This window comes from Lepidochelys kempii, chromosome 4 (assembly GCF_965140285.1).
Source record: "Lepidochelys kempii isolate rLepKem1 chromosome 4, rLepKem1.hap1, whole genome shotgun sequence".
Classification (NCBI taxonomy): domain Eukaryota; kingdom Metazoa; phylum Chordata; order Testudines; family Cheloniidae; genus Lepidochelys; species Lepidochelys kempii.
Window position 1 is genome coordinate 121875750 of NC_136383.1, and position 15123 is coordinate 121890872.

Below are 15123 nucleotides of genomic sequence, written 5' to 3' on the forward strand. Positions count from 1 at the left end.
GATCCAAGTTCAGTTAATCAAAAAATTACTTAAAAGAATGGTGTGTTATACTGACTGGCTGTTAAATCCTATATTATCCTCTCTCCATGAACAGGAAGAGTTTGCAGTCAGAGATAGAAAATATCAGAGAATTTGCATTTTACTGACACACCCCTTCTTCCCCCATAAGTCTCAGAGCTTTCCCATCTTGTTCTGGTTTGTCTGCATTTCCGTTTCCCTTGAAAACCCAGTTAAATTCAGTTAAATAAGAACTTAGCCCCAATATTTTGGGGGTGTTTGCATTCCAGGGAGATAACTGCTGTTCATGGCCACAGTCTGACATTATAATTGCGTATCTTTTATATGTGTTTGAGTTGTTGGTTTTTTTAAGGGCCATAGTGAAGTGATAGGCCTTAAGCAGTTAGGCTGCCTTTGTGTTTAAGACTGAGGCAGCATGTCTTATGATTAAGTCTAATGATCATCTTTTCTAGGTCTGATTGGCTCCATCTTTTCCATCCTGCAGTTTTTTTCCTCTCCGCTCACGGGTGCTGCGTCTGACTGCTTGGGGAGAAGGCCGATCATGTTGTTGACAGTGGTATGTCTGGCAGCCTGACTAGAATCAGCATAAATCAGATGTACAGAGGGAGGCCAGTGTGATTAGTGCACAGCACTACTCCTGGCCATTGCTGCCTCCTCTGGCCAAGTCACTTGATCAAACTTGGGGGTCTAACATTAGGTACTTAGGGCCAGATTTTAAAAGGTATTTAGGTGCCTAAAGGTGCAAATAGGCACCTAGTGGGATTTTCAAAAGCGCTTATTTAGGCAACTCAATACCATTGACATTCTAACATGTAAGATCACACCACCTGTACAAGTGCCTACATGTGGATTTAGGTGCTTGGCTTTAGGCACTCAGTCTGAAAATGTTGGACTTAATCTTTTTGTCCCTGAGTTCTCCATCTGTATAACAGGGATAATAATATTATGTACTCCAGCCCCTTGTAAAGTACCTTGGGATCTTTGACTGGAAAGTGTTTGATGGAAGTGCAACATATCATTTATTTATTGTATTAATGAACATTCACCAAACAGTTTCTCTCTTTGGTAGCTGTTACAAATTCAAATTTAGGGCTCTGATTATAGGTATAATACAGCGCAAGTATGAACATGCATAAGGGATCTCGGCAGCAAACGACATACACAACCCATCATCCAATAAAGTCTTTGCAGATTAATGCATTAAGCATGTGTGAGTTCAATTATTATTCACCAAAACTGAGGGCTAAAATTGACTTTCAGATCAGTGGATTTTGTCTCTTCTTTTTGTCTTAGAATTTTTCTGGGTTGCAGATTTTATTTAAATATTTTAATTATACTGAAAACCATTTCAGTGGCTGTCTTGTAAACAAAATGGAGCAAGTTGTACAAAGGTGTTCTAAACACCTTTCAATGCATAAAAAGAATAGATTTTGTATCGGACAAACTTCCTCTTAACATAATGTACAATAGTGGATTATATGAAATGATTACAGATGGGTTCTCCTTATCGGATTTTTACTGTCTGACATTCAGAGTAGTACATGTCTGGTGAAATGCCAGTTTATTCAAGAAAGCATTTGTTGTTTCATGACTAATGGAGCAGACATTGATTTTGCTTTTCAAACACTAGTCTAGCTAGAAAATAATCCTAAAATGATGCTGATTTTACTGTTTTATGTAAGAGAAATCTCCTCTTCTCTCTGCAGGTGGGGTTGATAGCATCGTATGCACTCTGGGCTATCTCTAGGAGTTTTGGTATTTTTCTTCTCTCCAGAGTCCTAGGTGGAATAAGTAAAGGGAATGTCAGCCTGTCCACTGCTGTAATTGCTGACCTGCACTCTCCAAAAACTAGGAGCAAGGGCATGGTGAGTTACAAATGCTGGCTATACGGATGGGATTTCTTGTTAATTTTTCATAAGAGTTGCATGTTTTGTTAGTTCTGATATATTTTCACTGATCAAGTGATAATGATGACTTACATTTGTAGAGTGTCTTTCTTCCAGAAGGATGCTAAAGCACTTTACAAATTGACTTACCAACTTTATTTAGGAGTCATTTCACTCGCTGGTGAAATGCAACCAACTCTGGTGTGGAAAGCAATACTTGTATAGCATTGTAGCAACTGTTAAAGTGTCAGTACACTTCCTGTACTATAATGTTTATCTAACTGAAACTATAGGGTGAATTTTTGGTAGGCAGAATGTTATAATCTCTGTATTCTGGCTAACTTGCACTTGGGGAAAATATGTGGAGATTTTTAAATTCAACAATAATATTGAGTGCTGATACAGTGCTTTTCATTTTCAAAGCACTTTCCACACCATAATCCTCACTATACTTCTGTGTGGTAAGCAAGTCAGTAATACTATTCTTATTTTACAGATTATGAATTTGAGGCAGAAATACTAAGAGGCTGGTCTCAGGCCCAAGGTGGATTCAATTGCAAACAGGGTTAGAACTCTGGTGTTCCTGTTTCAGTCCTGTATTCAGACAGCAAGTGGTCAAGCCCTAGATTTTTTTTTTTTTAATGTTTCCTCTTAAAGACCCTGCACTAAATTCTGTGCTAAATTCTATTGAAGCCAGAATGCGTGCACAGGGTATAAATCGTCACAGTATTTAGTCTCCTTCCTCCAGCATTATAGCCCCAATCTGGTGCATTGATTTAATGCTGAACCGGAGAGAAGACAGCTACCTAATGAATCACAGAATAGAATATCAGGGTTGGAAGGGACCTGAGGAGGTCATCTAGTCCAACCTCCTGCTCAAAGCAGGACCAATCCCCAATTTTTGCCACAGATCCCAAATGGCCCCCTCAAGGATTGAACTCACAACCCTGGGTTTAGCAGGCCAATGCTCAAACCACTGAGCTATCCCTCCCCCTATGGGGCACCTTTACTATTTCCTGCACCATCATGGGTTTTTCTTAGAATCCACCAATCCTAATTCTGCCCTGGCCCAAGCCTGCTCACCTTTATCTAACTTGTATTTATAGGGCAGTAGCTGGGAATTGCAAAAGAACCATGAGGGATGAGAAACAACATTATTACCACCAAGGTGGTACACATGATGCCCTGACACCATCCTACACTGAGCAGCTTTACAATCTAAAAGCACATCACAGGGTGAATAAGTCCTGAACTGCATAAGCACATAATTCACAAGCTTCAGCTCTGTTGCTGTTATCTCTGCCTTGCCATTCATTGCTGTTTGCCACACACTTGCCCCTTCCCTCAAGGTGGTTGTGGAGTTTTTTGGCATTTGCTTCATGGATGTTTAGCAAGAGACAGAATCGCTTTAGAACTGTCTTTCTGAAATGGATCAAAAGGTGTTTAATTCCATTACCTGCATAATTGATCACGCTTGATGTTGTGTTAGCATTTGGCACTACAATTTAGCTTCTATTAGAGTATGACAGACTTAACAGTTATCCAGTTTTACAAAAGAAAAAAGAAAAAATCTTGGTCATGAATAAACCTATGTCTAAAACTGCAAGTTTACTATATCTCAACAGGCAATGATTGGTGTTGCTTTCTCACTTGGATTTACCGTGGGGCCTATGATTGGAGCTTACCTTGCCATGGAAACAGGGAAAGGAGAAGTCTTCTATCTTCGGTCAGCTTTGCTTGCGCTCATGTTTGCTGTTACTGACTTAATTTTCATCTTCTTCCTGCTTCCGGAGACACTCCCCAAAGAAAAACGGGTAAAATATGCTGAAAGTGGCTCTGAAAATCCATATTTCCTACAGGCAAGGGCAGGACTTGAAAATTATTGAAACAGTGGAAATGTATGGGGAGGGACACAAACTCAGGGATTTGGTTCAGTCCTTAGACCAGAAGTTAAACCCACCTAAACTGGCAATGACAGAAAGTAGCAATTGCGATTAGCAATCATGTCTTAGGTACTGCACTGCATCAAAAATGCTTAGATAGTTACCACTGAATTTCTGTTGGCTACACTAAACTTCAAATTCTTCAGAAACTGATGGGGCCAATAGATAAACCCTAGAATACTATGTCACCCTGAGCTGGTCCAATCTAATTTGAAAATTTCAGACAACATTCTAACTCAATCATGAAAATACAGTGAAATTTCTTTAAGACATGATTTCTTCAATTAGCCAAAGCAGGCCATAAATTGGTTGTCTAATCTAAACTAATCAGGATACAGCTGTCAATAACAGTCTGGGAATCTCTTTCTAATTGTCAATATTTATAATGTGCTCATCATTGTAGTACCTAAGCAATGTACCGGACTAAAAATACCATGAATGCTCTACTTGGTGTGGGAAGGATTGAAATTTCTGTGTCTCACTCGAACTATGAACAAGAACTCCAACTTTGAGTGCATTATTAATTCTCCATTACTGCTGCACCAACAGCAGCCATGGGGAAAATTTAGTGGGTGCAGAGCACCTGCTGGCACCAAGCTCCTCCCCTCTGACCCCCTCCCCCTGTGCCTCTTGTGTGCCGGCGGCCCCGCACTTACCAACTCCTCCCCTTCCCTTCCAGCGCTTCCTGTGTTCAAGCTCCAGGAGGGAGGGAGAGGAGCGGGCATGGGGCTTGCTCAGGGGAGGAGGCGGGGAAGAGGAGGGGTGAGGGTGGAGCAGGGGTGGGAAGAGGCAGGGCGGGGCTTGGGGGAAGGGGTGGAGTGGGTACAGGCCTGGAGTGAAGTGTGGGGAAGTCGAACACCCCTGGCAATATGAGAAGTCAGCGCCTATGGTCCCAATGATGCCCCAAATTTTTGGGTGCCCTACACAGCCATGTATGCTGCATATGCCTAAGGACGGCCCTGAAACAGGTTCCTCTGTAAGTCCCTGGAGACAGAAACTTGTAGCATTGGACCAAATTCAGCCCTGGGTGTAAGTAGGTAAAACTCCATTGACTTTAGGGCTTGCAGCAGGGCTTATGCAGTGTCATTGTCTCTGTCCCTCCCGCTAAGTAGCACCCAGCCCTTCAAACATACCCTCCATTTACAAGGCACTTGTGGAATGGAGAACCCTCTGTCTCTATATTTGGGCATTTAGAATAGCATAGGAAAGTTTGCCTGTGCTATTCCAGCCATGGCAAAAACTTTAGACCTTCCCTAAGTGATGCCAGCAGGGTGTGTCGTGTGAAATGGCGGTTCCTTTATTCCCCTGCTGTGATTTTTTATGGCTCTTTCATGCATCATGTCGTCTGAAATCCTAGCTAAAGACTTTGACACTTTTTCCCTGTGTACTTTTAAAAATTCAAACTATTCCTTTTGCATGTTTATGGCAGTCTGTTAGGGCTATGGACTCTCTTTGTAGACAGAGATGGTGTGAGAGTTCATTAGCTAAGGTCTGGACAGTGCTTTGAAGATATAAAGTGCATCCGTATTATTATGTAGGGATCTTCAATCCATCTTGTGGCTCCCCCATGCCTGCCTCATGAAATTATGATTCAGACCTGCCTTAAAGAAACCACTCCATTTAGCAATGGTGATTTCATATATTTAATAGTTTTCTCTAATTCGCCCTACCTTGATTTTTAAATCCAAATGCTTTGATGGTGAGATAGTAATTGACTCCACAGAGCAATCTATTGTGGGATCACAGAAGGCTCTGGCTAAGGTGAGGCATAAGCAGCAAGGGTAGATGAAGTCTTAAAAAGCAGGTTTCAGAGTAACAGCCGTGTTAGTCTGTATTCGCAAAAAGAAAAGGAGTACTTGTGGCACCTTAGAGACTAACCAATTTATTAGAGCATAAGCTTTCGTGAGCTACAGCTCTCTTCTTCAGATGCATATCGTGGAAACTGCAGCAGGCTTTATATATACACAGAGAATATGAAACAATACCTCCTCCTACCCCACTGTCCTGCTGGTAATAGCTTATCTAAAGTGATCATCAGGTGGGCCATTTCCAGCACAAATCCAGGTTTTCTCACCCTCCCCCCCCCCCCCCCCCCCCACAGATTCACTCTCCTGCTGGTGATAGCCCATCCAAAGTGACAACTCTTTACACAATGTGCATGACAATCAAGTTGGGCTATTTCCTGCACAAATCCAGGTTTTCTCACATCCCCCCCACCCCCATATCTCCTGCTGGTAATGCAGGAGAGTGAGTTTGTGTGTGTATGGGTTTGTGTGTGTAAATTGGTTAGTCTCTAAGGTGCCACAAGTACTCCTTTTCTTAAAAAGCAGAGATTCCCCTCAGTGAAAAATTAGCAGATAAAAAATACAGACCACATTAGCACAATGTTTCTAGAAAGGATTTTTTTTTTCTCATGGTTTCCCAGTAGGTGTCAGTGGCTGGTTAAAAGGGTTGCAAATGCAAACAACAAAGAAGTTGCTTATATGCTACACATTGGGTCATTGGATGTGATACAGATCGTGTAGCTGATTGCACATGTTGCATGTATTTCAATAGCCCTAGGGGACCTGATCTTTGGGGCTTCTATGTGCTAGTGTAATACAAACAAATAATAATGTATACCTTATAAATATGCAAGGCCTGTGGAGCCCATCTGGACAACAGGGAAGTGAAGATTGGTGAATGGAATAGAGGCAAACTTGTCCTGTCCATTCTTAATAACAAAACTAAGAGAGGTAAAGTAAAAGCGGAGAAATGCTGTTATCTGCTGGTTATTTTTATTTGGTCCCTGACATATCCTGGCTTCAGGGTGATATGGGTATAAGCTAACCAACAGCCAAAATCAGTCTGTAGGTGCTTGGGGTAAAATTGTGCACACAAACCCGTTGTTTATATGTGTGTATCTGGTAGACATGCCATTAGCTGATTGCAGAGTTTGTGTATGCACCTGTGTATGGAGAACATTTGCTCATGTGGCCGGTGTCAAGTCTGGTTAGAGGTAAAAACCTTGCATTCTGCTTTCTGTGAAAGGTTTTGGTATTTTTTGTTTTTGTTAGAAATGTTCCACCTTTTGGCTACCAAGGGCCAGTTTTGAAGCACATTTATATGCATTCAAAACATTAGGATTGTTGGCAGTGGGTTGTGCAAACCTAATTCATCCTGCTCTAGTTCATACAAGCTAGCCACAGTTGCCTCTCTCTTCTTAGGTATCCTCCATGATGTGTGGATTTCAGGCAGGGATTGACTTGCTTAGTCCGCTGGCTTTGTTTCAGTTCTCTGCAGTCACCAGAGGAAAGGACTCACCTTCGAGGGAGAGTAAGTGCTGCTTGTTTTTTCACGTTATGCCATATGTGTTCCCTTGATCTGGCGGTGATTTCTAAATACACTTGTTCTCCCTTTATCTTGACCATTTCAGAAGCAACCCCACCCCTCCCCTTGATCTTTCAGACCTATGTTAACTATTTACAAAATGGGAGTTGCAAGCTGCATTGGGTGTTGACCAGGGCTTTGTTATCTCCAAGGGATGGCTTTGAGGTTTATGTCAGGGGTCTAGAGCCACTCTCCTTTCCATCATTCCTTCTCCGTTCTGCGTGGGCATTAGCTGTAGGTACGTCACAGCAAATTAAATGACCTAAAGAGACAGATCAAGCCATGAGTTAGGTAATCTTGTTTCCACAGTGCCAGGCTGGAAACCAGGAATGCCAGATCCTGAGGCATAGGTGCAGACTCTGTTGGCCTTGGAGCACCCATGGGAAAAAATAGTGGGTGCTAAGCACCCACCAGCCACTGCTGTTTGGCCACACTACCAAACAGCTGTTTGGCAGCTCAGGGAGGAGTTTGGGAGACAGTGGTGGGCGGGGGCCTCAGGGAGGAGGTAGAGCAGGGGTGGGGCAGGGAGGGGGCGTGGCAGGGGCAGGAAGAGGCAGGTGAGGGCGGGGGTTCAGGGGGAAGGGCAGAGTGGGGATGGAGCACCCCTAGGAAAAAACTAGAAGTCAGTGCTTATGTCCAAGGCATTTTTCCTCTAATTGGAGAATTTGGAATTTTGATTTCAAACTTCCCCTCTCAAAGTTTGGGGATTTTCAGACACAGGGCTTTGGCTGAGACTTTCTCTGAGTAAAGGTATTTGGAATTTGCCAGTCATACCAGTGAGTTAATCTGTCCTTCCAGCTACTGTAATGGTGGAAAGGAATAGTGTTAGACACATGAAACATCTTATTCTGAACTGTGTAGCATAAAACCATATAAAACCATCTCCATCTACTTCTGTAAAGCATAGGACTCCATTTTCAAGGCCAATTACAAACCACCTACATTCTATAATTGACCACTTCCACTAATGCCTAAGAGATAGACCAACAACATTTGCATCCATATTCGTCCTATAAAACAGAGGTATTAAATGAAAGAAAACATTGAGGGCTAAATGTTGGGGGGTAGTGGAGGGAAAGTCTTTACCCATTGGCTTCCTTCCAGTAGGAAGAGAACCTTAATGATGTGACTGAGTGTTCACTTCCTTGGAAGTTATTGCTTTTATTTTTCACTTTAATTCCTAAGGGCTGGTCTACACTATCACTTAAATTGATGTAATGTATAAGTTGCTCAGGGGTGTGAAAACAACACCCCCCGAGCAATGTAAGTTACATTGACTTAAAGCGGTGTCCACACAGTGCAATGTCAGAGGGAGATGCTCTCCTGCCGACATAGCTTCCGGCTCACGCAGAGGTGGAGTAATTATGCCGATGGGAGAGCGCCCTCCTATTAGCATAGTGCGTCTTCACCAGACATGCTACAACAGTGCAGTCTGCACCAATGTAGCACAGTAGTGTTACTGCTCTAGTGTTATGCTCTAGTCACAGAAGTATACAGAAGCATCGGAAATAAGTTCTGGACCCTTTTTATTTCAGTGGTACTAAATGTTGCTTTTGTTATCTTTTTTTAAAATGGTACTTATGGTGTAGTGTCTCCTTCTCTCTCTTTTTTTTTTTTATTTAGACCTTCAGAATCTCAAGGTCCTGGGCCTAGTTTATTTCCTCTATCTCTTCCTGTTTTCTGGTCTTGAATACACATTGAGTTTTCTCACCCATCAGCGATTCCAGTTCAGCAGGTAAAGTGTGCTTAGAAGAGATGTACTGTGTACTCTCTAGTGTTTCTTTGCTCATTGTTTTCCCAAGAGACCCTCTCAAGGCTTCTCCTAATTTTCAAGGGTGCCTTTTAATGACAAATGTTAACGTGCTACAAAACTGCATTCTGTTACAAATTGATTTCTAATGCTCCAAGTTTTCTCTTTATAAGCCAGGAAGAATAGTTGACTACAGACACATCTATCAGGAAAGCAAATACTCTGATGGAATCAAAACAAATGGAAAATGTACTGTGAATTTGTGCTTAACTGGCCTGGCTGTATTGATTCATGTAAAGCTACCCAAAGAGCTTTTCTGTGTCAGCATGTATCTTAAGGCTTAAATAAAGCAGAATGGATATAGGGTTTAGCTATGTGATTATATTTGCTCAGCAGAGTTCTGTATTATATACAGTGTGCAAACCCTTATGTAATGCAACTTCTGGTTCGCTGAATTCCTCTAATCAAACCCTGTCATACTCTTTCATATTGTTATTCTCTTCTTGAAAGCAGTTTAATTGCTGGCTTGTAGAGAGAGTCCCAGCTTGGGACCAGATCTAGCAGCATTTACTCCTGTGAGTAGTCCTTATCTCTGGTTGGTTTTGTTTCTGGATATTCTTTCTATTTCTGTCTTTCCCTCATCATAATATGATTTACAAAGATCTTTGTGACATGTTTCAGAGTAGCAGCCGTGTTAGTCTGTATCCGCAAAAAGAAAAGGAGTACTTGTGGCACCTTAGAGACTAACAAATTTATTTGAGCATAAGCTTTTGTGAGCTACAGCTCACTTCATCGGACGCTGTAGCTCACGAAAGCTTATGCTCAAATAAATTTGTTAGTCTCTAAAGATCTTTGTACGTCACTGGAAGCCTTTTCCTTTGTGATAATCCTGCTTCTTCTGCGCAATTCATTCAGTAATATAATAACTATCTGCTGTTTGGATATGTCCCTCTTATGACCATGATTATGACTGTGTTATGACGTCCTTGAATGAACTGGCCAGGAGGACAAGCTAGTTATGTAGGTAAGAGTTGATACAATTCAAATACTTTGGTAGCCAACAGTGATGAGAGAAGATCAGTCCAGGAATTATGTTTTGCCCAAATTTATATCTTTTTAATTTAAAATTTGTAAGTGGTTTATTAAAGATGCTGTATTTTCTACAGAGGAGGAATAGCATGGGCAACGGCAGTACATTCCCCATCAATGTACCTTTACCCTCATCTCAAGGGGCCACTGCCAGGGTTAATTGTTCAGTTTCCTTCCCCTCTCTGCTGAGACTGCTGATGGGGGTGTTGGTTTCTAGGATGTGAAACACCTTGTACACTGGAAACCAACAACTCATTTCACATAGGTCACCAGAAAGCCATCAGACAGTAAGCTATTTTGGTCAGTAATGTCCTTGAATGCCTACCCTTGGGCTGCCCTAGGAATGCCTTAGATAGCAGCAGGCTAAAGTGAAGAGCTCTATATTTCTGAGCAACCCAATCTACCTTTATTTTTTTATTTTGACTGGTGGTGGTGGTGCCTAATTCTGTCTGACTGTTAAGACCCCTTTATTGCCATGTGGGCACCTAAAATATCCATCTCTTTAATTTAGGAAATAGTAATCTAGATCCAAGGAGAAGACCTTGTGTGTGAGTGTTAGCCATGTCTAATTTGTGCTTTCCCCTCTCTCCAATCCCTTCTAGTATGCAGCAGGGCAAGATGTTTTTCTTTATTGGGATGACAATGGCTGTGATCCAGGGAGGCTACACTCGCCGAATCAGACCAGGATGTGAAATCAAAGCCGTAAAAAGGGTATATTTCTCTTTCAAACATATATTATTTGTATTTATTCCATTTCCTCTTGACTCTGACATGCTACTTTTTAATTAATAAAGCAACCAGAGGGCATTTTATGGATATAACTGTACTGGGATTAAAATCAGAGGGATGGAGTAAGCTTTGTTTTGATTTTATCAGAACATCTAAGTGACTTCTCTAGGCCATTTCCTCATGCTTCTAATTGAATGGGCATATTTTATCTATTAACACTGTAGTGACATTTTTCAAGCAGACAAAACATTAAAACATATGAACCATCTCCCACAATACTGTAGCTTCTTTCCCTCTAATATATTATTTAAAATTTCTGTAATCTAAGTTCTTCATAGCTGCTGACACTTCTGAGAGTTAGCCCAGTTCACACACAGCCTCAAGTCTACGTGATGTGAGGAGTATATTTTCCAGTGATTTCTGGTATGGTTTAGTGGTGCGAACGCAGGACTAAGAGGCAAGAACTCCTGTAATCCCATCTCTGACTGCCTTTCTGGCACTGGGTAAATCATTTTAAGGGATGCTATCAATTTTGAAATCTAGTCAGTATTAAAAAGAGTAAGTATGTTTGTACAGCACCTAGTGCAATAAAAATACAATTAATTAGTTTCAGATACTACACCTGCTCCTGTATCCCCTTGCCAATATTGGTGGGTTTTATAATCATATAAGTTTTTTTCCAAAGGTGCTTTCCTTTCTATGAAAATAAGCGCAAATGGGGAAACGGTGAAACTTACTGTACAGCAAGTGCTGTCAAATGCATAAGTTAAACAATGTGGGAAAAATAGAGAATCTTTTTCTCTAATCTCCTCCAATTATAGTGCTCTTCAGTGTTCAGACAAAGGCGTGTTATTTTTTTAAAGTTGATAGCGTCCCATACATCTGTTTACCTTTCTTTACCCGTCTATAGAATGGGGATGATAATAGCTGCAATTCCATGCGTGTGATGGGAGAATGTTGCCTAACGCTTGTGAAGCATTTGGACCAGGAAAATTGCTGCCTCGTACATTGTAATGTGCAAAACTAGACCAAACAGCTTTTCAGTGTTTCTAGAATCCTTGCTTTTCCCTGGTGATAGTCTCTTCTGTTTTGCATTATTTCTTTGCATGGTTGCTCAGTGACATACTGTATACTTGGACTGTTAAGCCACTATCATAGAATCATAGAATATCAGGGTTGGAAGGGACCTCAGGAGGTCATCTAGTCCAACCCCCTGCTCAAAAGCAGGACCCATCCCCAATTAAATCATCCCAGCCAGGGCTTTGTCAAGCCTGACCTTAAAAACTTCTAAGGAAGGAGATTCTACCACCTCCCTAGGCAACGCATTCCAGTGTTTCACCATCCTCTTAGTGAAAAAGCTTTTCCTAATATCCAACCTAAACCTCCCCCACTGCAACTTGAGACCATTACTCCTTGTCCTGTCCTCTTCCACCACTGAGAATAGTCCAGAACCATCCTCTCTGGAACCACCTCTCAGGTAGTTGAAAGCAGCTATCAAATCCCCCCTCATTCTTCTCTTCTGCAGACTAAACAATCCCAGTTCCCTCAGCCTCTCCTCATAAGTCATGTGTTCCAGACCCCTAATCATTTTTATTGCCCTTCGCTGGACTCTTTCCAATTTATCCACATCCTTCTTGTAGTGTGGGGCCCAAAACTGGACACAGTACTCCAGATGAGGCCTCACCAATGTCGAATAGAGGGGGACGATTACGTCCCTCGATCTGCTCGCTATGCCCCTACTTATACATCCCAAAATGCCATTGGCCTTCTTGGCAACAAGGGCACACTGCTGACTCATATCCAGCTTCTCGTCCACTGTCATCCCTAGGTCCTTTTCCGCAGAACTGCTGCCTAGCCATTCGGTCCCTAGTCTGTAGCTGTGCATTGGGTTCTTCCGTCCTAAGTGCAGGACCCTGCACTTATCCTTATTGAACCTCATCAGATTTCTTTTGGCCCAATCCTCCAATTTGTCTAGGTCCCTCTGTATCCTATCCCTGCCCTCCAGCGTATCTACCACTCCTCCCAGTTTAGTATCATCCGCAAATTTGCTGAGAGTGCAATCCACACCATCCTCCAGATCATTTATGAAGATATTGAACAAAACCGGCCCCAGGACCGACCCCTGGGGCACTCCACTTGACACCGGCTGCCAACTAGACATGGAGCCATTGATCACTACCCGTTGAGCCCGACAATTTATTGTATGTAATTTCCAGTCCAGCATAGTATAGAATCATGACAGAGCAGAAGGATTAACAAGCTCCACTTCACACTAGTTAAGTTTAACTCAGCTTTTCTTAAATGCTATTTCTGCTGGTGAAACCAACTCCATCATGTTTCCTGGCAAGAGAATGTGAATGGTTCCTCTGCTGTACCAAAGACAGCAGTGCAAGGAGTTTTAGAAGTCTTTGCATGGCAGTGCTCTGTATTTGCACTGCTCTGTCCTTTATACTGACCACCTTCTCCTCCCATTCCTTCCCTGTCTCACCTACTGTGACTGACTTAAGCTCATTGCAGTACATCTGCTGTCACACACCCCATTAATCTTTATGCCCCTTTATCCTCAACCACAGGTGCATGTATAGTGTGCAGTCAGGGCACCCTATTTAGTTAGCATGGACCACTCAGGTACAGTAAACACTCCTGCCTTCACTACACAGAGTACTGACTGGCCCTGCATATACCATGTTTACTCAATATTCTACTTTGCTGGCTCTGGTGGGAGTGTTTCCTTCCGTCATGGTTAACTCTAGTAGCTCAGACGTGAATCTGGGTCAGTATTGTGGGTGTGGTTCCTCTTTAGTAGAGTGAAAGCAGCAATTCAGCTGTCCTTGAATTGTAAAAATGTGAGAGTTGGGGAAAAATTAAAGTCCTCCTTTGTGAATCACATGGTGGAGCCCGGCTCTGATAGTGTGCTTTCAAATAGGAAGGGAGAGAGGACAATATGGGAACAAAGATCTACTGCACAACAGGAAGAGGAGAATCATGTTCTGTTTCTTTTTACCTTGGGGTGGATGGTGTTCTTTGAACTCTAAGGATCTTCTTCCCCTGCACCATGGTGACTAACCCTCCAGTTGATGAGGGGTGGATGCAGCATCTCCTAGCATCCATCAGCACTACCAGGAGAAGGGGAACAAATGCTCCTATTGCTCTATTCTACACACGCTTCTTTCCCAGTTCTGCCAATCTTGCCTGGGCATTCTCTACCTCTGCATCCTCAGTGACACAATCTCCACTTCCCCAACACCGAAAAGGAAATAAATCTCCCATGAGTAAAAACAACAGACCAACCTAGAAAGGGAAACGTGGTAACGTGGGAACAGTCTCCTTAACTTAAATATTGCCCCTCTCAGCAGCAGCGCAGTGCCAAGAAACCTAGGATTAGGCTTTTGATGAATATGGCTGTAGATATAATAGAGACACACTCATTTTGCATTTTTTTTTAGGCTATAATGCTGCTGATTCCTGCTTTCATGTTAATTGGATGGGCTGGTAACGCGATGGTGCTGAGCGCTGGACTGTTGCTCTATTCTTTTGGTGAGCTATTCAGATAGTTCCCAATAGATATTGAAGCCTAAGTATGGCAAATCAACTTCATAGATTTCCTCACCCTGTTTAATAAAGATGTACTTCAGGCTTCATGGAATAGGTAATAAAAGTTGACTTTCTTGCTTATAAAACCTGGAAGGAATCGCAGCTCTGGGTTATTCTGATGCTAATTGTACCCCTAGAAGTTGTCATGGTGCCGTCTGTAAATGTCACCAGCACTCATCTTGTCTCAGCTGACTGGGGAGCATTTCAGATTCTTTTTCTCTCCCAGACCTAGAGACAACTTGTACATTAAATAAAAATACCCCAGCTTAGTAAAAGGCAGGCAGTTTTGCTGTTCAGAACTGCAACAGCTGCATTATTTATTACACCTTGGAGGCTGGGCTGAGGAGAGCTGCATAACTGTCTGTCGGAGCAGGAATGAGAAGCGCTGTATATAAACACTCTGATTTATGCTACAACACAGTCAAGGGAGGACTTAGAAGAGCAGAAAATTATACTGTTGACTGCCTTGCTAACCACAGGTGAGGAAGGTTGGGACAACTCAATCTGTCATTTATGAAGAAAAGTGCAGAAGTGTGTGTGCATGGACATATATATGTTTAAAAGGAAGTAATTTTTGCAGATTCAGGCCTCCATTCAGGAAAGCAATTAAGCATGAGCTTAGGTCTGTCCCTATTTGGAAAAGCACGTAAGCACGTGCTTGACTTCAGTGGGACTTAAGCACCTTAAATCTTTTCTTGGACAGGCACCATAAGATGTTCCCAAAAGAGTTAACATTATTACAACA

The 15123-nt window shown here is 42.2% G+C and overlaps 1 protein-coding gene across 14 annotated transcripts in view; it reads left to right on the plus strand.

Moving 5' to 3' along the window:
• The window catches only part of SLC75A1 (solute carrier family 75 member 1), a 39813-nt gene that overhangs the window by 12742 nt on the left and 11948 nt on the right, over window positions 1-15123 (plus strand). For 10 of the 14 annotated variants that reach the window (XM_078852590.1, XM_073342691.2, XM_073342688.2 and 7 more), the window contains 7 exons: window positions 471-574; window positions 1725-1883; window positions 3530-3718; window positions 7054-7162; window positions 8840-8951; window positions 10658-10766; window positions 14231-14321. In XM_078852590.1, the coding sequence (XP_078708716.1) occupies window positions 471-574; window positions 1725-1883; window positions 3530-3718; window positions 7054-7162; window positions 8840-8951; window positions 10658-10766; window positions 14231-14321 (873 nt within the window). The remainder of the gene's footprint in view (window positions 1-470; window positions 575-1724; window positions 1884-3529; window positions 3719-7053; window positions 7163-8839; window positions 8952-10657; window positions 10767-14230; window positions 14322-15123) is intronic. The other 4 variants (XR_012158740.2, XM_073342699.2, XM_073342700.2 and 1 more) reach the window with 2 other exon arrangements.